The sequence below is a fragment of the Peromyscus leucopus genome, chromosome 4 (genome assembly GCF_004664715.2).
Source record: "Peromyscus leucopus breed LL Stock chromosome 4, UCI_PerLeu_2.1, whole genome shotgun sequence".
NCBI lineage: Eukaryota > Metazoa > Chordata > Mammalia > Rodentia > Cricetidae > Peromyscus > Peromyscus leucopus.
Window position 1 is genome coordinate 29829580 of NC_051066.1, and position 27615 is coordinate 29857194.

The following is a 27615-nucleotide window of genomic DNA, read 5'->3' on the forward strand; positions in this document are numbered from 1 at the left end:
TTTCTTACCTTTGAAATATATGACTCATAGGCTCTAAGAGCAGGATGCAGCGGGCAGAGATTACTGAGGTGCACAAGGAGATTTTAGCTCTCAAACTGTACAGCTGTTTAACGGTAGCAGAGGCCTTCTTGATTGGCATTGCTCCTGCCCATTATTAACATTAGTTACGCCTTACACTGCTTGATGTGCTAGGAAGCAAAGCCTCCATCTGCCACAACTACCACGACTGGAATACCAATACATTTTTAAAAACTGGAGCTTAGGATTCATATACGGGTACTCAGGTTAAGGGTGCGGATACATGAAAGAAGGCATTTGTAAGCAAGAAGGTGCCAGTCTTTGATCTGATTCAAGGTTGCCACTGAGAGCTCTGTGGCTGGCCACTTACATCACTGACGTGCTTGGTCACGGCCTTGACATGCACTGTGTCCCTGGTCTCTGGCAGCGTTGTGTATGAGCCCTGGGCCAGGTGCTTCTTAACATGGTCCTTGTACTTGTTCTGGGGGAATCCACAAAGAGCTTGTTAAGGACTGCATGGGGCTTCAGCCTGAGACGGAAGTGAAGCATATGGGCTGTGGGTGGGTTACCTCAGACACCAGATTGCTGACAGTCTTTGCCAGGAGGATCTGTGGGGTGTCAGGCACAGCATGACATGTTCCTCTTTCCTTAACATGTTTCTCTTTGTATTTCAGCTGTGGGAGTAGAAAGCGGGGAGGCATTTCTTTACTTTCTCTGAGGATCTTGCACATTTTCAATCGGCCCCCAAATCCCTCAACAATATCTGAGAGAATAATACCGACTAGGCACACAATAAAGGATTTGATGCTCGTTGAAAATATGTTTTTTTTTTTCCTGACAACTTTCAAGTTGAGGTTTTAATAAGTATGAAAATTTCTCAGTAAATCTTTGCCCTTAGTCCAAAGCATTCTCAAATATGTCATTTGACACCCATCAGCCCTGGAAACACGATCTTTCTTCCTTTACAGATGTGGAAAGTGCATGGTAGGAAGAACAGGATTCCTACAGAGAAGAAACTTAAGGTCTGGGACAGAATCCTGCCATATCTTCCGAGTCTTAGTCTGTGCCGTGTGAACTGCCGACTGTAGTATAAGCCAAGAACAATCCTGGGCTCATCAGCACTTTTACAGGTTCCCCCTGCCCCACCCCAGCTTATCACTGATGCCACTGAGGGCAGGACCACAAGCAAGTTCCTACAGAGAGGAATTCTACCCTGTCCTGGATATGTCTGGGGACTATTGCTGCAAAAGATGGCCTTGAGTCAGGATAGATAGACACTGTAGAAGGCTGGATACTTACATCACTTTCTATTAAGGAGTTCCTGAGGGCGAGCACCATGTCCTTATCATCAGTGACAGAAAGCTTGCAGCCCTTGAGAAACTCTCGGTCCAGCTTATATTCAAACTGTGATAGAAGAAAGCAGAGGCAGCAGGTCATTTGAGTAGACCAGAGAGGAGTCGGTAGAGGGAATAATCATTCCCAGAGTAAAGGGAGGGGCTTCCTGGCCTTTCACTGCTCCCATATGCTGGATTCATCTCTTCCAGCCCAGGGCCAGGACCAGGACCAGCATTCAGCTCTCCCAGCCAACCCCTCTCAGGCTTCAGGACCCTGAGTCCTCGGTGCCTGGGCCCAGTCGTCAGAGAACAGGCTCAACAGCCAGGTTTGGTTCCTGAACTCGCTCCTCCCCTCAAACGTCCTTCCACTTGCACCTCCAACCAGCTGGGGCAGGTGCCCTGACGGTGCATATTTGAAACAACCACATGCTGCCCCCGCTCTTACATCACTTTGCTGTAGGGATGACTTGGCAGCCTGGATGAAGTCAGGCCTGTCAGGCGTCCACTTCCAGTAGGCTTTGTTGGCTTCATATTGCTTCTTATAGTCCAGCTGTTTGCAGTGTGACAGGGAGACAACACTCAGCCCGAGTTTACAAATACATGCAGTGCACAGGTGGACACTTGCAGTTTAACATTCCACAAATCACAGCTCATAGGACCCCCGCGAAATTGTCTGTGCTCTATACAGCTTGTCAGCCACTCAGGTCATCCATTGACACCCTTTGCCCCCAGATGAGTGCTAAAGCATTGAAATACCTCCAGGTGAAATGATTCTATAATCTACCTTGACTGCCAGCCACCCTCAGCACTTTCAGAGTCAGGTGCTTATTAACTTGTGAGTAAATTACAGGTATTTCTGTAAAGGTGGCCAGGAGATGACAGAGACTACATAAACCACCACCCAGATTCCACAGTGTCTCTTTTACTATATTTCCTTTCCACATCTATTTCCCTATTTGTGGCCCACTAACTCATTGTCGTGGTTTGAAAGAAAATGGTTCCAAAGAGAATGGCACTATTAGGAGGTGTGGCCTCGTTGGAGGAAGTGTGTCACTGTGGAGGCAGGTCTGAGGTCTCATATATGCTCAAACTATGCCCAGTGAGGCAGTTCACTTCCTGTTGACTTTGGATCAAATTGTAAGGACTCTCAGTTACAGTACCATGTCTGCCTGCATGCTGCCTTGCTTCCGGCCATGATGATAATGGACTAAACCTCTAAACCATAAGCCAGCCACCCCAATTAAATGTTTTCCTTTATAAGAGTGGCCGTGGTCATGGTGTCTCTTCACAGCAATAGGAACCCTAACTAAGACAGTCATCCTTAAGACACCTGCCAGCTCCTATGACACCTTAGTTTACTGGCCCCAAAAAATGGATGCTTCTGGAATGGATGAGAGTAAGATGGATTGCTAATGTTTCATGACACTCTTTTATATATTTTTAAGAGTTGGTGCCCATCTAATTCATGGAGCTCTATCTGCGGGTGAGCCTTCAGGGTGTGCCAGCTAAAGCAATGTATCAATGCAGGGAAGAGCTAAGCAAGTAGAGGATCCAGACAGTGACCTGACAGCAGCTAGGAACTCTGTTTCCTCCTCCAGAAGCAGATACCAGAGCTCAGGCAGGAGGAGAGCACGGGGCAAAGAATGAAAGATGCTGAAGCATGTTGCAGAACGCAGCCTTCACTTTAGAATTAACTGCCAGGTTTTGGCTGCTCACAAAGGCTATGTAGAGGTAACATGTGACCTAGGTGAGGCCCCCTTGCTCTTCTTCAGGCTCCTTCATGAAGAGTCATTCATGACTCGTTTTCCTGGAGCAGAGCTTTTCATCTGGACAGGCAGAGGTTCGTCTCATGAAGAGACGCGAAAGGCCACGCACTTGCTGAAGTGGATAAATCCCTATGGCGCTTGCCATGGTTCAAATGGCCAGCTGCAGCAATCTCCAACACTCGTGTTGAGGCTGTATTACCACTGTGAGGGTAGGAGGAGCTGAGACCTTCAGCCGGCCATGTGGTCACGAAGGCAGAGCCTCCAGGAGTGCTGCTGCTCACGCTGCAGGAGTGTGCAGGTCATCTCTCCGTCTTTCCCCCTGCTCTCCTGCCCTTCTGCTTCCCGCCATCAGCTAATGCAGCGAGAGGACGCCATGCCAGATACTCCCATCACACTTTGGACCTCTCTATCTCTAGAACTTAAATCAGCTTCTGTAAGTTACCCAGTCACAGGTATTCTAGGACAGCAGCAGAAAGAGACTAAGGTTGGCTTGTGGGGGAACTCTTGAACTTACATTGGTGTTGACTTTGTAGGCATCTTTGGCTGCTTTGATATGAACAGCATCTGGCTTGATGGTGCAGTTAGATTTATTTCTTTGGTAAACTTCCTTATATTTCAGCTATGAGAGGAAACAGTGACATGGTTAATGTTTTCCCTAGGGAGTTAATTAAACATTTTAAAAACGAAGAAACTAGAACCGTGATGGTGGCACATGATGCTCCCTATGAGAGTCTTGCGTCAAACTCTGCTCTGGAGAGAATATGCAGCTATGAAGAGATGGGTCTTCTTACTCAGACATGTCAGAACAGACTAAGTGTGGTCAGCAGTGTGGCCACAGGATTTCCTCCTGCTGCTAGGGGCCGGAACTGTGAGCTGGCAGCTCTCCGGGTGCACTTTACCTTCCTGCATCAGGAAAGCCTGGTGCAGACATGCTGAAAACTGCCCTCTAGGAGGCGTTTAGGCCTGCCCTCCTCCTGTGTTCCCACAATCCTTCCTGCTCTCTGGTAACAGCATAGCTGTTTACCTGTCTAGCTCTTTCTTACGCTGAACTCTTCAAAGCAAAGGTTCTGTACCAGTTACTGTCTCCTACTCAGTGAGCAGCACATAAACACCCAAGGGGCAAATGGACTGAAAGGTCCTTTCATCACAGTTGGGGGTCTAGAACCATACCTCGTGAGTTTTGGTAACTGGGTTGAATGGCAGAGGCCTAACAAGTAGTTCCTCTGTCTAGAACCTGGGATTTCTAGCTTCATCTATCTACTTTGGTTTTTCCTAAATTCAATGGGCCTAGGATGCAATCTGGTCATTTTCACTCATTGTCGGGGAAGGATCCCAGGTGCAATATGATCATGGTAGCATGAACTTCTCCAAGGCAAGGAACCGTAGTAGGGCTTACTATATTTACCACAAGAACCATTGCATTATGGTCTTGTCTATGGACCTACTGCATTAATTAAGACTTTAGGAGGAAATCCTAGAAATGAGTACTTTTCTTTTTTCTTTTTTTAAAAATTTATTTATTTATTATGTATACAGTGTTCTGCTTGCGTATATCCCTTCAGGCCAGAAGAGGAAGCCAGATCTCATTACAGATGGTTGTGAGCCACCATGTGGTTGCTGGGAATTGAACTCAGGACCTCTGGAAGAACAGCCAGTGCTCTTAACCTCTGAGCCATCTCTCCAGCCCGAAATGAGTGCCCAACCCCAGCATATTCTAACAAGCATTTGAAGAAATAGATGCAGAAATGTCTCAATTTTCTGCAGGGAGCAAGCTACTCCCATATGGGTTCAACCTGACAGATACTTATGATCATCTATGTTTGTGTTTGTAACATCTAAACTTATTTGAACAGATTTCACATTGCAAAGATGCTCTTTACAAATTTCCACCTTCTCAACCAATGTATTGAATATTCAAGTGTTTTTCATGGTGACTCATAGTCAACAGTATGGCAAATTTATTCATCTATCAATGCACCCCTGAGCACAGCAATAATCAAGGTTTTGGGGTGTGGATTAGACACAGAACAGTTGCCTCAGCTTATATATGTATACACACACATACATACATCTATGTATATATGTGTGCATATATATGTATATGCATACACATATATGCATGTATATACGTATATATATATGTATGTGTGTGTATGTGTATGTGTGTATGTGTCCAGAAGTGTACATAGCCAGAGTTATTTAAAACACTGAATCTATGTGAGGCATGTTGGTTCATGCCACTTGGGAGGCTGAGGCAGGGAAGTCACTGTGAGTTCAAGACCAGGCTGGGCTAGAAAGTGAGCTTCAGGCCAGTCTGAGCTTTAGAAAATTAAACATTTTAAAAATAATAAATAGTGAATCTTTTTTCAACAAGAATGACAGTGGTTTCCAACTACAAAAGCAAAGCAAATCTCTGGTTTGGGTTTGGTTTACATTTTTGAAACAGATCTTGTTCTGTAGCCCTGCCTGGCCTTAAAGTAGCAACGCTCCTGTCCAGCCTCCCAAATGCTAGCATACCCTACAGCCAAGTATCTCCTGACATCCAGAGTATGAGAACCGAAGGACGAGTTCATCTTTCTCAGGGCAGATGAGGCTGCTAGAGTGGTCTGGGCACTTGGGCCGTGCTGCAGTCTATCTTTACACTGGCCTCAGGGAGAGCCCTTCCACACGCTGGCCTGCAGTGTGGCTTTGCTATTTGCTCAGCCAGAGCTGGTGACCATTGCTTTATCACTTGCCACAGTTTGAATCTAGAATGTGCCCAAAGTCTCATATGCTAACGTCTTGGTCCCCAGCCGCAGGTGTTTCTGGGAGGTAGTAAAAGGTGGCCTCACCTCCTGTAGTTTCTACTGCCTCCACCAGCACTGTCTTCTGGCCATTGTAGCTGGTCCTCAGAGGGGACAGAGACCCCAGCTCCTTTCTCTTCCTCTTTTGTATCTCAAGCATGAAGAGGTCAGCAATTTTGCCCTGCTGTGCACCTCTGCCATGGGGTATGCCTTCACCCAGGCTCAAGGAAAGGGGCCAATCAATCATAGAGTGGAAAGGCCCAATCATGAGTCAAAATAAAACTTTCTTTTACTAAGGGAATTTATCTCAGTGACAGCAAGTGAACACATCTCTTGAATGTGTGTAAAAAGATAAGGAGAAAATGATATCTGAGTTCTAGGAATGACTTCTGACTGACCTTGAAGCTTCAGCTTTCTGCCTCCTGGAGCCCAGGGAGCACACTGCTAGATGCCAGGCCATGGGGAGAAGGTGCACAGAAGGGGCCTCGTTTACCCAGAAGCCAAATGACCATCAGCTGTCAGTTGTTGCGAGTGTGGCTCTTTGGGGACTCAGCTTCACATGGCTGTGCCCATCTCCATCCTAACTGCCATGACTGTCCCAGGGTCACCCAGATCAGTTTTGCCTGCACTGTTTCCCAGCAAAAATCATTGACCCGTGGACACTGCTGTTTGTTGCTATTGTCTGCTTTTGTTTTCGAGACAGGGGCTTCACTATGCAGTTCTGGCTGGTGTAGAACTCACAGAGACCTGCCTACCTCTGCTTCGGGAGTGCTGGGGTCAAAGATGTGTGCCACCATGCCCCCACAGACATTATCTCAAGATGAGCAGGCATATTCCTGGCTCTGGTGGAGTTGCCTTTGATCTTTGACCTGACCAATATACACATCTCTCTCTGACCCAGACTGCAGGGATCTGCTTTGTCTTGCTGCCCCGGGCTAAGCTCGGTCACTAAGTTCCCTCTAACTGCACTTTGTCCCTCTGGATCTGCGTGCACTTTTCCTTCACATTGATATGGTTCTCACACACTGGGACTGGGTCCTTAAGTTCTTGGCCCAGCTGTGCCCCAGATGTCTGCCTATAGCATTTGGAACAGACCTACTTTACTGTGTCCAGCCAACTCACGGAATCATAAGGAAAAATGGAGGACTGTTATTTCAGGCCATTAGGTTGCCGAGTGGTTTTTCCACAGACAGAGCTCACCACCTGGAGTTTGCTACATCATCTGGAAAGCCCCAGACAGCAGGGCTAAAAAAAAGATACTCACATCACTGACTTCATCTTTCACTTTGCGGACATGCAGCAGCATGGGCGTGTCGTGGATGGTGGTGTAGCCTCTAGGTCTGGCCTTGTTGTATTCCAGTTTATAAAGTATCTGAAGCAGATGGAAAAGCAGGAAGGTACAACGTTATGTTTCTCCATTTACAATTTAAAATACAAAGGAAAGTGAATAGGAAGGAAAGACCATTCTATAAACTCAATAGGTGTTTTCAGCTGCTTCCTGGGGCCTCTGCTTTTCCACTGGCATGCTCGCCGATTTGCATGACAAGTCTTCAGTGTGAAAGACAGCCCTGTGTATGGCAGACATGCAGCACCTTTGCCTCCCTCCCTGAGCGCAGTCTCTCAGACACTTGACAGTCTGCAATGACAGGCCAATGCTCCCGACCCGGAGAATGCAGGCGCTCTGCTTCTGTACTTATATCGCTAATGCTCCTGACCTTCTGCTTCTGCACTTACATCGCTAATGCTCCCGACCCCAAGAATGCAGGTGCTCTGCTTCTGTACTTACATCGCTGATTTGCTTGTTGACTTTGGTGGTGCGTAGGTGCTCTGGAGTGTCCACAACTGAGGTGAATTTGTCCTTGGACTTTTCATACTTTTTCCTGTATTTGATCTACATTGTGGAAGAATGGATCTGTTACTTTCAAGAACAAAGGTCTTAAAGAAATCTTGTGAAACACCAGAGTGCGTGCTGGCATCATGGTGGCTTTTGCTTTAAATCCTAGCTGGAGATGTTTAATAAAGTTTGTATTTGATAGCAGTAGTGTAGTAGAGTGGACAGATGTTTTCCAATCTATTTCCCACACACGGAAGCAAACAGGCTCTCAGAAGTTAGGAGACTGAGCCCAAGGGCATGTGTGGAGTAAATCTCAGAGGAGGGCTAGACCCTTCTCTGGACTGACAAGCACAGCTTCACTCAAGCATTCTTTATTGCATTTGTATCCTTCCATGCCCAAGTGAAACAGATATTCGTTAAGATGAGTGTATATGATTTTTAAAGTACTTCAGATTTATTTATTTATTCTTCTCTCATATAATACATCCCAGCCACAGCCTCCCCTCCCTCCACTCATCCCATTCTCCTCCACCTCCCCTCTCCCCAAGATCCCAATTTCCAAGTCACCGTTTTCTGTTTGTTTGTCATGCACATAGCTGTTTTAAGCCAGACAGAGACAGAGAACAGTGGACTTTCATGCACGTGATGCTGATGATCTATCAAGGCCAAGGATGTTTAGGGTGGGAACGTATCCTCTTTTTCTAATATGTTGATTTGATCAGCAAACTAAAACAACAAAGCAAGGTGATAATATAAAAGATTGGCTAAAGCCTTTTTGGTTTGGGCCCAAAGACTGGCATTTCATTAATGTTCTCACTGGAACTCAACAATGCCACCTTCCCCTTCCAGCCTCGGATGGAAAGGTGGCAGCATGCTCAGCGGACCTTGTGGGATGGCAATATGATCAACACAAAGATGGACAAGGTCCAGAGGCAGCATGCTAGCCTCAGCTCTCGGAAACAACCCAGTTGCAGCGAGAACTTAGCAACGGTCACTAGATGAAAACATTAAACAGCTAGACCTTTAAAGGCTGTTAATCTACTAAACCCCTCAGTTTCTAAGGAGACTGTCTCTTGAAGCAAACACTAAAAAATATAAGTTCATGTTGTACCAATTTGAAAGGAAAATGTGTGAAGGAGACTCAGCCGATCTGGAGGATTTCTATGCATTAGCTGTGCACGCGATGGCTGCCCAGGACATCTGGTCATGGTCAGATTTCATTTCTAAGGAACGAGTATTCATATGATTTACCATGAGAAAGCAGCACAGGCAGGGGTCAGGAGAGGAAGCCAAAGAAAGCAGGAAAAGGGATGCACTGAAGGTCTCAACCTGCTTCTTCACACCCTGTTGGACATTACCTGGCTCCACATGTGTGTATTGTAGAGGGCAGTCAACATATCTGGACGCAGAATTTCATTACATCCTTGTTTCAGAAGCATCTTGGCACTAGATTTATATTTCCTCTGTCCATGCAAAGAGCAGGGAAGCACAAAAGAGACTTATGGAGACAGAAAGGACGTGGCTCTATATCCCAGTCACCTCTGAGTGAAGAGATGTAGGCTTAACACGCTTTGTGTCCTCACAGAGCTGTGCAATGAAGACCCCAGGTGCTATGCAAGGAGAGTGGCTGAAATGTTTATCCTTGACCATCCATAGTCCTTGTGAGTGGGGAGGACAAAGGTAGCAACGTGGATGTTACCACCCAGACTGCCTTAAGGGGATGATATCATCAGAACGGTAAAATATAGTGGGGATTTCTGTCTTTTTGTTTTTACAGCTCAATTTGCAGTTTGCCGCAGCTGTTTACAAACAGGCTCTGCAGGAGAATAAAATGGGGAGAGGGGTCCCGGCTTCTGTTTTCCCCTTCTCCACAGCACAAGTGAGGACACAGAGCATTGACTGGCACACTCAAACAGCTCTCAGGCTCTTTGGGTGGCTAGACAGATATTTTGAAACAGAACAGTCCAATATCATAGGCAGAACCTATGACATCCTTGCAGCAGACAGGACGACACCTTGTAAGAATTCCGAGCACAGTTCTGCCTGGGCTGCGCTGCCAGCCTCAGTCACAGTACCTGGCTGATCTGGTCGCCTGCGGTCTTAGCCAGCAGATGTCTAGGCTCATCGACTACCAGGTGGTATTTATCTTTCCGCTGCTCATAATCAGCTCTGTATTTTTTCTGCTCAAACATCATATTAAATTATAGCAAGAATATAACATCAAGGGTACACAGTAATATCTCAATCTAAGCACTCCAGAGAGGTAGAAACCTGTCATTTTAAGCACTGAGTCGCTCTGTCTCCAACGACAATGTTTAACTGTTCATACAGGGAGTAAGAAAGACCGGGGAAGATAGATTGCCCAGAGAGAGGCTGGAGCCTGGGAGAGAGCAACCTCTGAAACAAACTAGGGTACCTTATGCCCGAAGGTCTCCATCTTTTCATATGACACATTATTAACATCAGGCTTTCTGACATCTTACATTACATTATATTTAAAATGAGGTGCTGATAATTTGAGTTTAACATATAAGGGAGTGAATTCAAAAGAATTCAAAAGTGTAACTAACACTATACAAAAGTATCACTAACTATACTAACCCAAAAGTATAACTAAGTACAAATACTCAAGCCCAGTTGCCATCATTCTGTAGTACTAATTTACTTGATGATTTGAAAGACCTGGAAATTCTTTATGAAACAGAAAAACAACATATATCAAGACTGCCCTAGGAAGCTGCTGATAGTACAGAGTTGTCCAGCCTGGAAATGTGTTGAAATGAAAAAAAAAAATTAAACAAAAATAATTGAAATCAAAGATCATTCATGTAAATGTACCACTGGCTACATTCTTATTATTAGCTCTTTTACTAATTTTCTAACATGTTTGAACTTATGCAAATCTATGGATTATCTGAAAGCAGAAAAGTATAATTTTAGTCATGAAAACATCTAAACATTATAATATTCCCCAAATAAAATTCACAGCTTGCTTATTTCAACTTGCTAAAATTATACTCAGATTACATCACTGCAAAAATGACTATAGGGAAGAATGAGTGGCATGTGGAGGGGGGTGTAAATAGTACCCTTGTGCATTCAGTTCTATGGGAGTAACAATAATACATTTGAATGCGTGATTCTCACAACTATTCCCATTGCGGAGGTCAGGGGTTCTAACCACCTCCATTTTGGTGCCTTTGTGGGACTACTGAATCTACCTGGAACTTCTAGGTCTCCTAGCTCTCCACAGTTTAAAGGCATTTAGTTGATAGTCCACAAAATCCTCCCTCCTTTCTCTGGCACCACAGGACTGTGCTGAAGAGATGAGGCTAGTCATAGGCCTAGTCAGGGCCTATGCAGAACCTACCAGATAGTGACATTTTATAGTCGTATAGGGAATGAACATTTAGGACAGATTTCCTGTCATGCTATATATTAGATTTTAATGAAATAGCCCTGAAGATTTCTCAAGAGAACTGAATAGGCTTATTAATCCACTTAGCAGTACGTACCTCATTCATCAACTGAGTTGCATACTTGAAATGCCTGTTAATTGGACAGTCAGCAACATACTTGAAATTTGACTTTGTTCTTTCAAATACTTCTTTATACTTATACTGGGGGAAAAGAACATAATTATTTGATTGTATATCCAATCTTAAGGATGAGTAATGATCTTCATCTTATAATATAATGATGTACTCATGGAGCTAACAGGTCTTTATGGAGTTTTTTCTTACCTCCTGAAGTAGTGAAAAGTAGAAGGGACTGACATCTTGAAAATAGTCCAAAATACATAGTATAAACCACCCATTAGACCAGTGGCTCTCAACCTTCCCAATGCTGCGACCCTTTAATACAGCTCCTCATGCTGTGGTGATCCCCAACCATAAAATTATTTTTGTTGCTGCTTCATAACTCTAAGTTTGCTACTGTGATGAATCACAACATAAATTACTGTGTTTTTCTATGGTCTTAGGTGACCACGGTGAAAGGGTCGTTTGACCCCCCCAAAGGTGTCACAACTCACAGGTTCAGAACCACTGCTTTGGATGGTTACCAAACACAAATTCAGTGCTGATCCAAGATCTAAAGCCTTTCTTCTCTGTTTTGGTATATTATGATGATTGTACTTTAATGTATTTTGATGTGACACGTGAAAGCAGTTTTTAGTCCATTAGGTAGACTATAGTTTTCTAGTAACTAATCAGATAATTACAATCTTATAGAGCAGGATTGAGTGGTGACTTAGTTACCCTGCGATCTGTTTTTAAACAGTTCTACAAATTAAGAATAGCTTTAACAATTTTAAATAATTACAACAGAGAAAATATGTGTTATTGTAAATGTGACCCCCCAAGTCTATTTTAAAATATCTACTGTCTGGCATGTATCAGAAGTCGGCTGATTCTTATTTTATATTAAAAGCAAACTCAACTGCTGTACTTCGTAAATAGGAAAATGAGGCTCTAAAAACTTGATTTATGTCATATATCACATTGTTTATAGGCTAAAATAACCACACTTGATATTTGCTGCAGAATTATGCTTTAGTTGGGTGAATCATCCACATACATTAATGAGAGGGAACTCAGGAATATTGATGTGCAGCTGTACTAGATAATTTTTCATCCAATTCAAATAAGCTACAATTAGTGAGGTCAGTACTAAAGAAATCTCTAGCCAGACATGAGTGTATATTCCTTTAATACTAGCCCTGGGGGAGGCAGAGGCAACCAGAACTCTGTGAGTTCAAGGCCAACCTAATCTACATATAATGAGTTCTAGGCCAGTCCCGCTACATAGTAAGACCCTGTCAAAAAACAAAACAAAACAAAAATTTGAAAATCTCTAAAGAGAGTGAAGAGTTCAGCATGGGGTTTAGCTTCAGGGTCTAGAAGTAAGAACAGGGATGAAGCTACAAAAGCCGGTTCCCCAATCTTCTTCTCCGTGAGCTGGGTTTATAGTTAACGGCTGAAGCCGTTCTCCTTGAGAAGACAGAGAACACAGGCATACCTTGCTGTAGAGAGTCTTGTTCTGTCCAGCTAGTGTCAGGTCAGGGGTGTCGTAGGCATAGCAACCAATGCCTTTGAGCCAGGTCAGATCTTCTTTATATTTTACCTGACAGAAGAGGAACACCCAAGAGTTTGAATAATTCATCTCCAAGTAGTTATAGGTTAGGAGCCATCCAAGTGAACAAATTGGAAACTCTGATCCCCAAGGTATGTCAACTAACGAAGATTTAAAAGAGTCTATATTATTTAAATAAATTTTTAGAATTCTTGATTTCTTCTTGTGATTTATGATATTTAGAAAGTTTCACTTTTACTATTAATTCAAATCAACTGTAGCCACTGTATCTTTCTATAGGGAATATCATGGGCTTGGTAGCTGCACTTTCACACAGACAGGTGAAGCCTCTCTCTAAATGGGCACTGCTTTCTCTCACAACCTCTTCAAAGGATCCCAGATAGGCGTGGACTCTACTGCTTTGAGTCATAGAGGAAAACGGAGGGTCACAAATTTGAATATACTTTTTCCTCTTCCAAGCTCGGACTTACTCACTTGGTAATTGAATTTTATGACTTGAATAACCATACACAAGATCTAAAATCTATGGAAGTGGGTAGATGGCTCAGTAGGTAAAGGTACATGCCACTAAGTTTGATCTTCAGAAGCCTAATGGGTAGAGTGAGAGAACCAAGTCCCACAAGCTGTTCTTTGGCCACAACACAGTCACCATACCTCATGCACCATGGCATGTGATACCTACTCCCCACCCCTGAAATAAAATGGGATTGTAATCTAGACCAGTGTTTCACCAGTTTTTATGCTATGCAATGGTTGACCTCACAGCTCACGTGGGAATATGAGTTTCTATGGGAAAAGTGAAGGTGATACTCACATCACTGACAGCATCAGTGACTGCCCGGTGGTGGAAGTGTTCAGGCCGATCAGGAATGGAGCTCCAGATTCCCAGCTGGCTCATGTAGTTCTCCTTGTATTTCACCTGTTGTAAAATGTGAGGGCAGCTATAAAGTCAGCTCAAAGTTAATGTAAAGCACATCTTTCTGGAGTTTTCAGAAAAGGGAGACTGCTTTAAAAAAAAATGGTGGTAGGTTACAGAGCTCATTTGAAGTAGTCCTATCCAGGGACATACTTTACTGATGTCGTCTGTGACTTTGCGATGATACACAATGTCCAGGGCATCTTTCACGGTGTGGTATTTCCCTTTAGTCTTTTGAAATGTCTCTTTGTAGCGAAGCTGTTAAGAGAGAATACAACACCGATCATGAAGATTGAATTCAAATTGAATTCAGTTCTGCTACGCTCTAACTCTCTTGAGTTTCTCTCTTAGATTTTCCCCATGAATCAATTTAGGAAAAAGTTTGAAAGGTCATTCCAGATGTTGGAAGAGAAAAAGACACAAAGGAAAACTTCAGAATCCAAAAAATATATGGATTGATAAAATAATAATGGTTCATTGGTTGCGGCAAATGTCTGACAGCAGTCGTTAGTGATGGGGAAACCATGTGGGCCATGTCAGAATTCTCTGTATGCATGGTCTTTGCTGTTTTTCTTTAAATCTAATACTACTTAACATAAGAAAGAAATGCATGTAAACGTTAAAGAATTCTGTTTTGGGGGAAAGATGAAAACAACAAAGATCACAGCCTTGCTAAGACATACTAATGTACATGGGTGGGGGAGAGATTCGGCTCCCACCTCCTGCTATTAAAAATGACTTTTGCACTAAGCAATCTTGGAATATCATTTGATTATGACTGTTGTCTTTGCGGCACGATCACTCTACTCATTACATTGCCGTAAGACATATGCTTCTCTGTCTGCTTTCAACCCTGGGCAGGTATTTTCCTTTTGGATAACGGACCAAGCACATAGTAAAAGACATCTTTTCTGAAATACTTTGTACTTTACATGGGTGATGTTAGAAAATCACTTGTGGGGGCAGCCATGGCTGATACATTAAAATTAACACCAGATAACACCCTTGTTGCACTGGATGATTTTTAAAGATTAAGGAATTGGTGCTGTTTCAAAGGTAAAGAATTTGAAAATTGGCATAGGGGAAGCTCTGGGGCATAGTCAGACCCTGGGAATAATTTCAGTGTGTGGCCATCCCCATACAAAGAAAATTAAATTTGACACAAATGAATATTGAGCAGTATTGGTTAGAGTGGCTCCAACAGATACTCCTAGTACTCTGGAGGGACTGTTGAGTTTGAGGCCAACCTGGGCTACATAGTGAGTGGTAGGCCATCCTCAGTTACAAAGTAAAAGCCTATTTCCAAAACAAAACAAAACAAAACAAAACAAAACAAAACAAAATGGGGGCCAGGTGGTGGTGGTGCATGCCTTTAATCCCAGCACTGGGGAGGCAGAGGCAGGCGGATCTCTGTGAGTTCGAGGCCAGCCTGGGGTACAGAGTGAGTTCCAGGAAAGGTGTCAAAGCTACACAGAGAAACTCTGTCTCAAAAAACCAAAAAACCAAAAAACACAAAACAAAAACAAAATAAAACAACCCCCCCCACCAAAAAAACCAAAACAAAACAAAAAATGGGGAAAATTCAGCAGTAACCTTGAATGATAAAGACAGGGGATGTCACACAAAGGCTGAAATGGTCCTGAAGGATAGATTTTGAGGAGAGTCTATGGTTTTCTCATCTTGTATTTTAGATGTGTGGTGATATATTGTGTACCCTAATGAACTTGCCTGAGGATCAGGGGACAGAGCCAGCCACTAGATTAAACATAGAGGTCAGGCAGTGGTGGCACATAACTTTAATCCCAGCACTTGAGATCTCATGCCTTTGCTTGGGAAGCATACACACCTTTAATCCCAGGAAGTAATATGGCAGGGCAGAGAAAGGTATATAAGGCATGAGGAAACAGGAACTCACTCTTTATAGGCTGAGGATTTCGTAGAGGTAAGAACCAGTGGCTTGCTCTGCTTCTCTGTTCATTCAGCTTTCACCCTGATATCTAGCTCTGGGATTTTTATTAAAAGACCAACTAGATTTGAACAACATAAATGCTAACTAGAATTGTCTCTTTGCTACTAATTCCCTTATGTGGCCATGAACTCCAGAGTTATACTGTGGACACGTGGTGCTAGCCGGGGCTTTTGGCTGAGTGTAAGTCTTAAGTTGTCCAACCCACTAAGGGGTGTTAGATATAGCAATATGCAGTTGAGTTCTAAGACACAAAGCCAGGAGGAGCTGGCCACTTTCCTCAAGTGGACAAGGTATACTTGTTACCAGTTAAAGGCAGACTTGTCCCTGAACAAGTGATGTGGACAAGGAAAGTCACTCTCTGATTCTTGCTTCTGTGTTCACATGTCCTGGCACTCATACACTATATTAGGTAATTAAGAGACAGAAGAGAACACTTTCTAAGCTTTGACAAGTAGTGTAATAGACACATTATTCACATTTTCTTGTGTAGTCTTACTTCATTACACATTTCTCATCCCATTTCACATATAAGAAAAATTAGGCAAATTATATAGAATTGAAGTTGAGTTGAATATATGTTTGAGTTGAATATATGTTTGTCTGCAATTGAGTTGAATATATGTTTGTCTGCATCCAAGACCATGATTTTATGTCTAAGTAAATCAGTTATCAAGTATCTCTAGGATGCCACCCAAGAACTACAAAGAAGGGTCATATTGTTGCCCTTATGCCCATAATGAATAGCTTGCAGCACTCAACACAGTTCTTAGCTACTTGGCTGAATTGGTACTGTGTGAGTGTGTGTTCTTTCCTGATCCATGCTGTGGGCAATGGCTTTGAGCTATGGCTATGACAGAACAGTTTGTGTTGCTTAGATAACCACAGCTGTCCCTGTCACAACAGGAGAAAGAGAGAGAGAAGGGATGCTCACATCACTGGCGTTCCAGTAAGCCCTCTTGGCTCTGATGAGGATCGGCGTATCTGCCACTGGTGTATACTTGTCCTTCATCTTCTCATATTGAATCTTGTACTTTTTCTAAGGTATAAAGATAGAAGAGAAAGACAAACAAGTTCCAATTTTATTATAATTACTGGTGTGTGTGTGTGTGTGTGTGTGTGTGTGTGTGTGTGTGTCTGGAGGTTTGAGGATAACTTTGTCAAGTTGGTTCTCTATCCAGTTTCATGTGGGTTCTGGACATTGAACTCAGGCTGTTTGTACTGCAAGTGCTTTACCTGCAGAGCTATGGGACCAGCCCAAGTTTGTGTTTTAACCCTCCCCAGTTTACACCCAAATCACAGATCTAAGGGAAAGGCACAGCATATCTCATTCTTAGAGTACAACTTCTGTGTTTGAGTGATGCTGAGCACACTTTGTAGTGATAAAATTCCCACCGGAAATAGCAGGTGAAGGTTTTGGAAGCATTTCTTAGCAAAGAGGTATGTTGGTGTGGAATCCCCCATCTTACCTCACTGACCATGTCCTTCACATCTTTAGCGTGTTGCAAAGCTGTGGTCTGGTTTCCAGCATGGTGATGGGGTCTCTCTTTAGTGGCAAGCTCAACATAGAGATACTGGGTAATAAGAGAGCAGGGAAGGGTCAGAGATGAAGCTTCATCTGTCCTCTTAATTTTGAGTCTTTATTTATGTGCGTTTGGTTGCTTGAGGTTGTTTTTGGGGTATGTGTTTGTTTCTCTGTATGTGACATTTGAAAATGCACATCCACAAACCAGTTGTCTACTAGTCCTTCTGTTGGGTATGGTCCAGTATAAAGCCATGTGATAAAGAATGCTGAGAGAAAACTAGGAAGATTCTGAAAGATCGATCCTTCAGCATGCTTTCTGCCTAGCTTTGCATGTGTGACATAGAGCTTCATTTGTCTGTGGATAACAGACACATTCTCCAAGTGATCAAACAATCACTATTTACTACTTAGAGCCCACGACTACTCATTGAGGACAAAATTAGACAGCCCTTAGCAAAGACAACATGACATCCTTTGCCTGTGAATACGTGAGTGTAATTATGATGGTCTTGAAGAACACTGCAATGTTAGTGAACACAGGCTGCACTGAGGACAACTAACTATGTCAGCTACCAGCCCAGGAAGGTCAAAGGTCAAGTAGACATCACTGATGCATGGCAGGCTAATCAACTTTCATTTACAGCAGGCAGTACCTGACTCTGAAGTTTCTGTCCTCGCTTGGCTCTTAGGAGGTCAGGGGTATCAGGAACTGACGTGAAGATGGATTTCTGCTTCTTGCCTGCAGCTCTGTACACCAGCTAGATGCAAAACAAGTCATCACTGTCACGTCTGCTTTGCTGGCATGGCCAGTGCTCTGTAGCTGCCCTGACTGCTTACTCATGGGTAAGGCAGGCGACCCACTACTACTACTGCACCAGGCTAAATTTCTTCCTTCTAAAGCAGTGGTTCTCAACCTTCCGAATGATTCGACCCTTTGATACAGTTCCTCATGTTGTGGTGACCCCCAACCAGAAAATTGTTTTCATTGCTGCCTCATAACTGTAATTTTGCTGCTCTTATGAATTGTAATGTAAATATCTGTGTTTTCCAATGGTCTTAGGTGACCCTTGTGAAAGGGTCATTGGAAGTTAAGACCCACTGCTCTAAACTGATGGTTTATGGTTATTTGTCTCCAGAACCTTGCTTCCCTTATCCCCACTGCATCAACACAGCAGATGTTATCGAGCCTTCCAAGAGTCAATTATCCTGCTGCTATCGTCTTGGTCCCACACTCAAGACAGAAAAACTTGAGTTAACTTCAGTTTGCAGACAATTGTTAAGGACAAAGACCGTCTAGACTATGAAATCATGCCAACTCTCTCCTTTGCCTTAGTTGTAGAAGGGCAAATATTAATGCCCTTTCTACAAAAAGAGAAAAATAAATAAATAAATTGAGCCAACGGGAGGCCAACTGATTTACAGAGACACTGGACCACTCTGCAGTCACGGGCAGAAGGGACATCTTTTCCTGTCATCGTTGAATAGCAACCATCATAGACAAGAACTAAGACTCTTCTGAGTAGCTCAGTCCAGCTGGCCTGTTTGCCTCTCATGTAGTGACAGGTGATGCATCCTCACCTCACTCAGATGGGTCTTCAGCTCCTGTACTTTTCTGTATTCTGGAGTGTCAAGCACCACCTTGTACTTGTCCCGCATCTTCCTGGCATTATCAGTGTACAGGTAATTCGACTTAGAAGAAGAAAACCAGAAACACAAATTGATTAGTTATTTAAGGGACTGCATGTCATGTCTTTCAAATGGCTGGCATATGCAAACTGAGCAGGCTGTGAATGTGTCCTGGGATACTAAGAATCCCAATTATGTCTACCCTGTGTATCCCCCCTCATCCCCCACCTTGGTCTTCCTAGGCAAGAACAAAAACAACTATCAAATAACTAAGTCCATTACCTTTATAACAGGAATGAATCACCTTAAGTAAATCATGACCTACTTAAGTGGATTGATGGCAAACTTCTCTTAAAAGTAGATGTAGGCTAAGATTCTGTCTGCTCTTCCCTCCACTGAAAACTAGCAATGGGAAGCATGATAGTTGTGTGGGGAAGCTGTGTAGTGTGAAGGTGTGTCCTCACCCAGAGTTTCCTTAGGTGCCGGGAGCGGACCATGTCAGGAGTGTCATACAGGAAGCAGCCAAGTCCCTTCAAGATCTGCAAGTCCTCTTTGTATTTAATCTGCGGGGCAAACATAGACAGCTGGTTGTGAGTCAATGTAAATACAGGACAGAAACACAGGACAGCCCTACTTCTTTATCAGTACATAGTAGCTCTCCTTGTCACAGTTTTGCTTTCTGTGATTTCAGTTTTCCATTGTTAACTGTAATGAAAAAATGTGAAATGGAATATTCCAGAAAAAAAGCAGTTTTTACACTTTAAATATCTTTTATCTTAGCATATATTGTTATGATAATTCTACTGTATTATTAGTTGCTAAGCTTAATGTCTTGTGCCTGATTCACAAATTAAACTTTATCCAGAGTGTGTATTAATGACAGTATAGCCATGGTTTGGTACTGTCCATGGTCTGATGCATCCACTGCGGGGCAGGGTGGGGAGGGGGTCTGACTCAACTTGTATACCTTGTGATCTTACTCTGTCTGTATTCAAACCATAGTTAAGTCTCTAACCCCGAACTGAGGGGAGGGTACTAGCACTGTGTTATCCTGTCAAGGGAAAAACTCACACATTCAAGGGGTAGGCCCACCAGGGAAAGGCGATATCCAAGGAGTTCTTCTTCTTTTAATGGTAGTAGGAAGATGCTAAGAGGGAGTACCACCAGGACCAGGAAGAGATAGAAACCTAATATGACCTGGGATGCAGGGCACTTGAACGGTAGGAATTGGTGAAGATCTTATGCTGATGTAGAATGGTGGTCACTGAGTGAGCAAGCATGGTGGCATCCCTCTTCCTCTACTGGTTTTCTCATGACTTTTCCTGTGGCTGGAGTAGGAGTTCCCTCACAATTTTACCTCCAAACTGTACATTCAATTAAGAAATAAGCAATGGAAAAGGCTTTTCAAAGCCCTCTGAGTGACTTAAATGCTGAAAGCAAGGCTACTTCTTGGTAGGACTACTTTAGAGAGAGCCTACAAGATGCTTACATCGCTGGTGATGTCTCCGACGTAGCGACAGTGCAACACTTGGGGTGTGTATGGCAGCGAGATCATGTGGCCCTGCATCTTGAAGAAGTCTGATTTGTAGATCAACTAAAGGAAGAAAAGAAATAACAGAATCTCACATTAGAGAGCAAATCACCAGCATTTCTCCCCGACTGATGGCCTGTCTGCTCCCCAGTATTCTCCCCCGGTGATGGCCTGTCGGCCCCCCCAGTATTCTCTCCGGGTGACCCCCAGTATTCTCCCCGGGTGATGGCCTGTCTGCTCCCCAGTATTTCTCCCTGGGTGATGGCCTGTCTGCTCCCCAGCATTTCTCCCCCGGTGATGGCCTGTCGGCACCCCAGTATTCTCCCCGGGTGATGGCCTGTCGGCTCCCCAGTATTCTCCCCCGGTGATGGCCTGTCGGCCCCCCAGTATTCTCCCCGGGTGATGGCCTGTCGGCTCCCCAGTATTTCTCCCCGGGTGATGGCCTGTCTGCTCCCCAGCATTTCTCCCCGGGTGATGGCCTGTCGGCTCCCCAGTATTCTCCCCGGGTTACCCCCAGTATTCTCCCCGGGTGATGGCCTGTCGGCACCCCAGTATTCTCCCCGGGTGATGGCCTGTCTGCTCCCATCATTCTCACCTCACTGACAGCCTCTTGTGTCTTCTTGACTTGGCGGATTTCGGGTGTGTCTGGAGTTGTGTGTATCTTGTCTTTTAGTTTATGGTACAATTCTCGATAGAGTCTCTGAAGCAAAGGAGAAACCATTCTAGGTGTTTAGGGCAGGAACACAAGGGCATCTACTGACTAACAAACAATTGAATATTTTACACAAAGAACCAAGAGAGGAAATTCTGGGACTATAAAATGATTTAAGGTTAGAATAAGAGAAAATGCTTATTTCATTTTGGTGAAGAATCCTAATTGCAAAGTGGTTGACATTCCACAAAATGGTTGCCTGGTAGGGCAGATGTACAAATACACCTGACAGAAATCAGTCAGGGTTGTAAGTCAGACAAAAGTATAATTTAATGGAAGATTTGGCACAAATATAAAAACAAATTATTTCTCTAGAAAAAAAAATTCATCATAGTCTATGGAACCAAGTCTGTATGACAGGAGCACAAATATCAAAACAAATTATTTCTTTAAATAAAAGATTTCATTATAGTCTATGGAACCAAGTCTCTATGATGAGGGACACAAGAATCAAAACAGAGTCTTCATACTGTCTTCTAGTCTGTAAGCTTACAGATGAAACACAAAAAGTTCTTAGTGCATTTCAAATAAAGACATGATTTTGAACTCAGTATTTTCCCAGAGAATGAGAGTTCACGATACCTCACTCGTAACGTTGTTAACTCTCCGGACATGGACAAACGGGACATCCTTGGGTCCGAGTGTGTACCCATTCGCCTTGATGTGTTCATAGGCTTCTTTGTATTTGAACTGAGAAAACAAAATCAGACTGAGATCAGTGATGGCTACACAAAGAATTGTACTGTGTTTCTCAATTAGAAAAGAGATTGTGCCTTGATTTGAAATTCATTCTCTAAGCATCAAGAGTAAGAACTAGTCATAATTTAAATAAAAGTGACATAAAGTAGATGTTATTTCTTTATCATTTCTGTGTGTGTATGTGCATGATGTGTGCCTGTGGGCACATGTACAGGTGTATGGCATGCATGTGGAGGTCAGAGGGCCACTTCTGGAACCTGTTCCCTCCTTCCGCCATGGGCTTTGGGGGTCAAATCTGGTGTCAGGTTTGCATGGCATACTTTTTACCCTCTGAGCTAGCTCACTGGCCTCAATGACACAATTTTAATGTTGTCTTAAGCTTTGAAAGTTATTAGTTGAATGATAAAGACATGTCTGGAAAGGTTAAAAAATTCCCTTTACCAGGTGAAATCTATTTGTAGGAAGTGAGGCAAAACACAAGAAAAATTTATTATTTTAGTCTCAAAGAGGCTTAAAAATTGGGCAATATAAAACAGACCAAGATGATAATTTTAATATTGATATTGATGAATGTCCTATAGATTGATCTATAAAAATATCAGGTTTGATTCTTAAATCTGTTAATGTCTGCTTTGGAAGTGGATTAATGGGCCATGTTGGCACTATGTCATCACCACGGTTGAATTCAGGACTCTGAAGATGAGCATCAATGAGAGAGAGAGAGAGAGAGAGAGAGAGAGAGAGAGAGAGAGAGAGAGAGAGAGAGAGAAAGAGAGAGAGAGAGAGAGAGAGAGAGAGAGAGAGAGAGAGAGAGAGAGAGAGAGAGGGAGATGAGTCTTGGTCTCCAGCTAATGGCTGGCTCATGGTACAACTTTTCTAAGAACTGCCCCTGGAGTATATGTCTCAGGTCCTACGCTGGCACTTACAAAACCCAGGAAAGGGAAGTGCCAGAGCTAACCTGTGGCAAGTTATGAGTAGCGGAGTCTAGATAGCCCTTGATTGCCCATGAATTAGCACAGAGTTAAAAAACAAGGTAAGTGTCAGGGTTACTAGCTTGGTAAGAAGTCTTGGGGCTGAAGAGATGGCATGGGGCTGGACAGATGGCTCAATGGTTAAGAGCACTGATTGTTCTTCTGGAGGACCTGGGTTCAATTCCCAGCACCCACATGGCAGTTCACAACTGTCCAGTTCCTGGGAACCCAACACCCATGGCAAAACACCAATGCACATAAAATAAAAATTAATAAATTAAAAAAAGAAGTCGTCTCAAAGGGACACACTGTGACGTCTCCTACATTTATATCCACAGCACACAGCACATATTGAAGCTGCATTTACAGTAAATGTCGTGGGGAGAGTTTGGGATGCTTCTAGTCTAGGGCCAGCTGGAACAGAGGCATCTTGACAGCACTGAACACCGAGCCAAGGTGCCCAGGAGATCCTGTTGTAACCCACTGTCCTTGGCAGGCACTACCAAACTGTAGAGGTACTAGTGCCCTCATATTCCCAGTGCCCATCTGTCTGCCCCTGCCCTTTCCATCATCGTGTTGAACATTCTGGGCATAATTTGAGCATGAGAATAGATTACTAATATTAGTTTCTTCACATTCAAATTTCAGACCCCGACAGAATGAAGAATACTCACATAGCTGCTCATGTAGCGGGTGTCCTTGGTGTGGTTGAAGTGAGGGGTATCAACTGGCAGCCTGTACCCAGTGGGCAGGTAGCGCAGGCCTTTCTTGTACAAATTCTGCCCAAATGAAAAAGAGCAAGTAAAATGTCTTCTAGCATCAAACAACATCTAGTTAAACATATCACATGCAGTTTGTGAGATTTTTGGTCAGAGAGTTGATCTATTTCTTTTCTCTGAATTGATTTCAAGAACTTCAGTTGTGAGTGTCATGGATCATCCAGTCAGGACTTATAGGGGTTGGTACTGTCACCTCTACGGGACTTCCTAGGAGACATGCCTCTAAGCATATCTGTGAGGGATTACATTGGGTTGGCCCCTGGACCTATGCAGGAGGGATTATCTTGATTGAGTTTCCTGGAATGGGAAGGCGTACCCTGAAGGAGAGCAACACCACACCTCGTGTTTGGGTCCTAGACTCTATAGAAAGGAGGATGCTAGCTAAGCAGGAATATTCATCTCCCTCTGCTTCCAGACTGTGAGCAGATGCGGCCAGCTGCTTCAAGCTCTTGCCTCCGTGACTTCCCTGCCTTAGACCCTTGAATTGTGAACTAAAATACACCTTTTCTCCCTTAAGTTATGTTTGCCAGGGTAGTTCATCAAAGCAACAGGAAAAGTTAAGGCAAGGGCAAAAGAGGGAAATGGTTTATAGAGTGCTTCCAAATGTGTACCTGTGACCTCATGGCATCTAGCAAGAATTCGGGACACACAGACAAGATGGGCAGTCAAGCACCACCTCCATCATTAGCCCCACCCTCAGGAGATACTCAAGCCATCCATGGTCTCTGAGACAGTCATAATTCTGAGGCACATCTGATATTGACCTCCTGTATCTCGCACAAGCACAGGTGACAAGGAATGAGGTCAAGATGCATATATTGGTGGAGAAGGAGTGTAGAGAAAAGGTCTGTGTGTGGTCTTAATTATTCCGTCTCTCAGGGGGAGCTGTGAGCTTAAGAACAGTGTTTAAAGTAGAAAAAAGATCAACTGACATCTCATATTCAAAACAGGAAATAGCAGCAAAAACTGAAGCCAAAGCAGCTTCCTGAGGTAGCATAGGAAAGGGAGGTGAAGGTAGGCCCAGGCTCTTCCTCTTACAATTGGGTGATTTCCACCTTCATCTCTTAACTGTGAGTAAACTTTTATAATCACGCGCCTTAACTCTGTCATTGTGGTTTTAAGTTTTTAAGAGTGGTGATTGCCATACCAGCTCTCTTCTTTCTGACTTGCAAATACTGGTCAACAACATGCCCATGTATTACCTGTTTGACTGCTTGATGGGGGAGTCCATTAGTCAAGAGGGAAGGCAAGGCATGCTGTTTATTGTTTCCAACTCACTGAGTGGAACAGTGTCTATATACCTTACAAGACCAGTCAATGAGGATACCTACACAAGCCAACACGCCTCTAGGGGCTCTGTGGCCCGGGTTTCCTCCAATATTCTATTTCCCAACACCCACCTCACTCTGAAGCTTGTATGCATGGAGGGCCCGGTCCAGATCCACGGTTTTTGTAGTTGGGGCCACTTTGCCTCTGACGCTGTGCACATAGTCATAGTGGTAGACAGCCTGGGTGTAGAGAGGTAAGGTGAGTTGTTGGTTCAGACTGTGGGAGCATTGTTCAAAAGAAACAGAGCAAATGGAAATCCATTATCTATTTAAAGACCCTGAAAAGGGCGAAGCCGACTTCCTCGGTTCAGTGTTAAAGATATGAGCCCCTGCCCCGCCATCACTACTTGGACCCTACCTGGTGGCACTATTTTGGAAGTTGAGACTTAGCTGGAGGAAGTCAGTCAGTGGGGACAGATTCTTGTCATAGCCCTGCTTCCCCACCCCTTCTCTCCTCTCTGTCTACCACAAGGCAGAGAACTTGCCTTCACTACATGCTCCTACCACTATGGTATCTGCCCAAGTAAGTATACAGGGTCAAGAAACCAAAGAAAAGGAATGAATGCACTCTGCTATGTCACTGTGTCTTTTTATACAGTAGAATCGGAACCGAGGCTACAGATATCCCTGAAAAGTGGATGGATGGCACCTCTCAGGTGTCAGAGACAGGGGTGGACATTTCTCCTCCAAAGCTCAGGATAACAGGTATGACCCTTCTTCCTCCCTGGTGGGACCTAATATTTACTTGTTACCTGTGCATTTAATTGATCAAGGACAGCTTGGTGGCTCTCTGCCTACTCCCAGGCATGACAGGGAATGTGTACACAATTCATTTTACACATGAAGATGCTGAGCCTCAGTGGAGTTATATGCTTTTCCCAGGCTTGGATTATGTGGCAGAAGCGGGACTCCAACCCACATCCTTAACATCAGAGCTCACTTCCTTCTAGTTCTACCAGTGGGCTCTAATTATTAGACAGGGAGACACAAATGCCTCTCATGACACACAGTGTAGCATGAAAAGCACCATAGGATGCTCTAGCAACAACACACTTCACAAACTCAGCTCACTCATAGCTTTACCCATGCAAACTCCCGACACTTCGGATGTTAGGGCAAGCAGGCTTTGCAAGCACTTTCTAAGGCACTAAGTCTAGTCCCTAGTTAGGAAAGGCTGGTGCTGCCCAGTCTTCGGTTGAGCCTTGCCCATCTCCATTGCTACCCACAAGCACTTCCCCAGGGAGGGCTTACATCACTGAGCTGCTTCCCACTCTTGACGGCCTGGACGTAGACCGGTGTGTCAGTCACCAGCTTGTAGTCATTCCTGGTCTTCTGCACGTGAGCTTTATACTTGATCTGCCAAGAAGAATCGAGCAAGCCTATGCTGGGGCATCTACTGCACCAGATAGTGCAAGATTTTACAGAGGGCTTGAGAGCCACACCCATCAATATGCAGAGAATGGATATGAATTTTATAACAACCCACACTACCAGTGTTTGCAATCACAGGGGCCTTTAGAGTTATCTAGAAGGTGTGATGGCTGCTCTCCTCAGAAAGCTCTGGCTGAAATCCTCACTGTCGTATTACTGTGTGTGGCAAATTTCCCTGTACCTTATAAATAAATCCAATTGATTATCCTAACAGATGAGTTTTTCCTATAATAAAAATTATGTGCTCATAAATATGTTCAAAATAGTTTAACAGATGGAGAGGAGAGCTTGGAGTTATTTCTCCACAAAGGAGCATGGCAGAGCTGCATCAGGTTGTTTGATAGAAATGCTAAATGTGTTGCTGAGAAACAACCACTCTGTTTTTAGCCTCTTTCTCCAGCTCAGCCATTTTCAACAAGGCTTCATTCACAACTGGGCCATGGCACTGTTCTCATCTGAAACATTGTTTCCTTGACCCTAGATTGTGTAGAGGTGTGCATATATCAACAAACCAAAGACACTCACGTCATTGCGTAGATCATAAGCATGTTTTGCATGGAGAATTTCAGGAGTGTCCCAGACGTAGCATCCGATACCCTTCAGCCAGGTGAGGTCATCCTTGTACACAATCTAGGGGGTTTCAGTAGATGCACAGGATCAGAAAAAAAAAAAAAAATCTGACCATTCCTTGACTACCCAAGAATAGGTGTGCCCTAGACCCAGCTGACACTGGGGAGGGAATGAAGAGCAAAAGCTATTGGGCAGCGAGGCTGAGAGGCTAGAGAGAGCTGCTCAACCCTGCTCCCAGGGATCGCTCCCAAAGCCCTCAGACTCATGGACAGGAAGGCAAGAGGGACAAAGGCCAATGCGGATACACAGGTGGGCCCGCTTCTTATCAGGGTGGGAGGGTGAGGATGGTGGGGCAACTATGGGGTCCTTCTAAGCAATGGGCTTACATCGCTGATCTGGTCTGTCACTTTTCTGACGTGACTGTTGACTTGTAAGTCGGGGTGGCAAATCCATTCATGGAGGTGCAGGCGGTAGTCGACCTCGCTGACTTTCTTCTGCGAATCCTTGGCAGTGACCATCTCCACCATGTCGGGCACGATGTGGATTTTCATCTTGTTCTTTTCGTACACTGATCTGTACAGGCGCTGTGAAAGCCAAGTTACAACCCAGTCACCAGGAAGACTGCGGCAACATCATGGAATGTCTGTCTTCTCGAGCTCAGAGCAAGTAATGGGGGGTGGGGTGGAGGCTGGGATTTTCTTGCATTTTGTGTAGATTAATACCAGGATATTT

General features: G+C 44.0%; 1 protein-coding gene across 24 annotated transcripts in view; it reads right to left on the bottom strand.

Moving 5' to 3' along the window:
* Nucleotides 1–27615, bottom strand: part of Neb (nebulin) — a 196481-nt gene that overhangs the window by 36800 nt on the left and 132066 nt on the right. For 22 of the 24 annotated variants that reach the window (XM_037204780.1, XM_037204781.1, XM_037204783.1 and 19 more), the window contains 25 exons: nucleotides 27270–27467; nucleotides 26839–26943; nucleotides 26134–26238; nucleotides 24955–25062; nucleotides 23450–23554; nucleotides 21688–21795; nucleotides 20989–21093; nucleotides 20352–20456; nucleotides 19327–19425; nucleotides 18815–18925; nucleotides 17890–17994; nucleotides 17181–17285; nucleotides 16646–16750; nucleotides 13899–14003; nucleotides 13644–13748; nucleotides 12755–12859; nucleotides 11251–11355; nucleotides 9811–9915; nucleotides 7688–7792; nucleotides 7166–7273; nucleotides 3633–3737; nucleotides 1798–1902; nucleotides 1318–1422; nucleotides 588–692; nucleotides 389–499 (listed from right to left, as the gene is read on the bottom strand). In XM_037204780.1, the coding sequence (XP_037060675.1) occupies nucleotides 389–499; nucleotides 588–692; nucleotides 1318–1422; nucleotides 1798–1902; nucleotides 3633–3737; nucleotides 7166–7273; nucleotides 7688–7792; nucleotides 9811–9915; nucleotides 11251–11355; nucleotides 12755–12859; nucleotides 13644–13748; nucleotides 13899–14003; nucleotides 16646–16750; nucleotides 17181–17285; nucleotides 17890–17994; nucleotides 18815–18925; nucleotides 19327–19425; nucleotides 20352–20456; nucleotides 20989–21093; nucleotides 21688–21795; nucleotides 23450–23554; nucleotides 24955–25062; nucleotides 26134–26238; nucleotides 26839–26943; nucleotides 27270–27467 (2733 nt within the window). Of the gene's footprint in view, nucleotides 1–388; nucleotides 500–587; nucleotides 693–1317; nucleotides 1423–1797; nucleotides 1903–3632; nucleotides 3738–7165; nucleotides 7274–7687; nucleotides 7793–9093; nucleotides 9199–9810; nucleotides 9916–11250; nucleotides 11356–12754; nucleotides 12860–13643; nucleotides 13749–13898; nucleotides 14004–16645; nucleotides 16751–17180; nucleotides 17286–17889; nucleotides 17995–18814; nucleotides 18926–19326; nucleotides 19426–20351; nucleotides 20457–20988; nucleotides 21094–21687; nucleotides 21796–23449; nucleotides 23555–24954; nucleotides 25063–26133; nucleotides 26239–26838; nucleotides 26944–27269; nucleotides 27468–27615 lie in introns of all 24 variants that reach the window. The other 2 variants (XM_028877884.2, XM_037204762.1) reach the window with 2 other exon arrangements.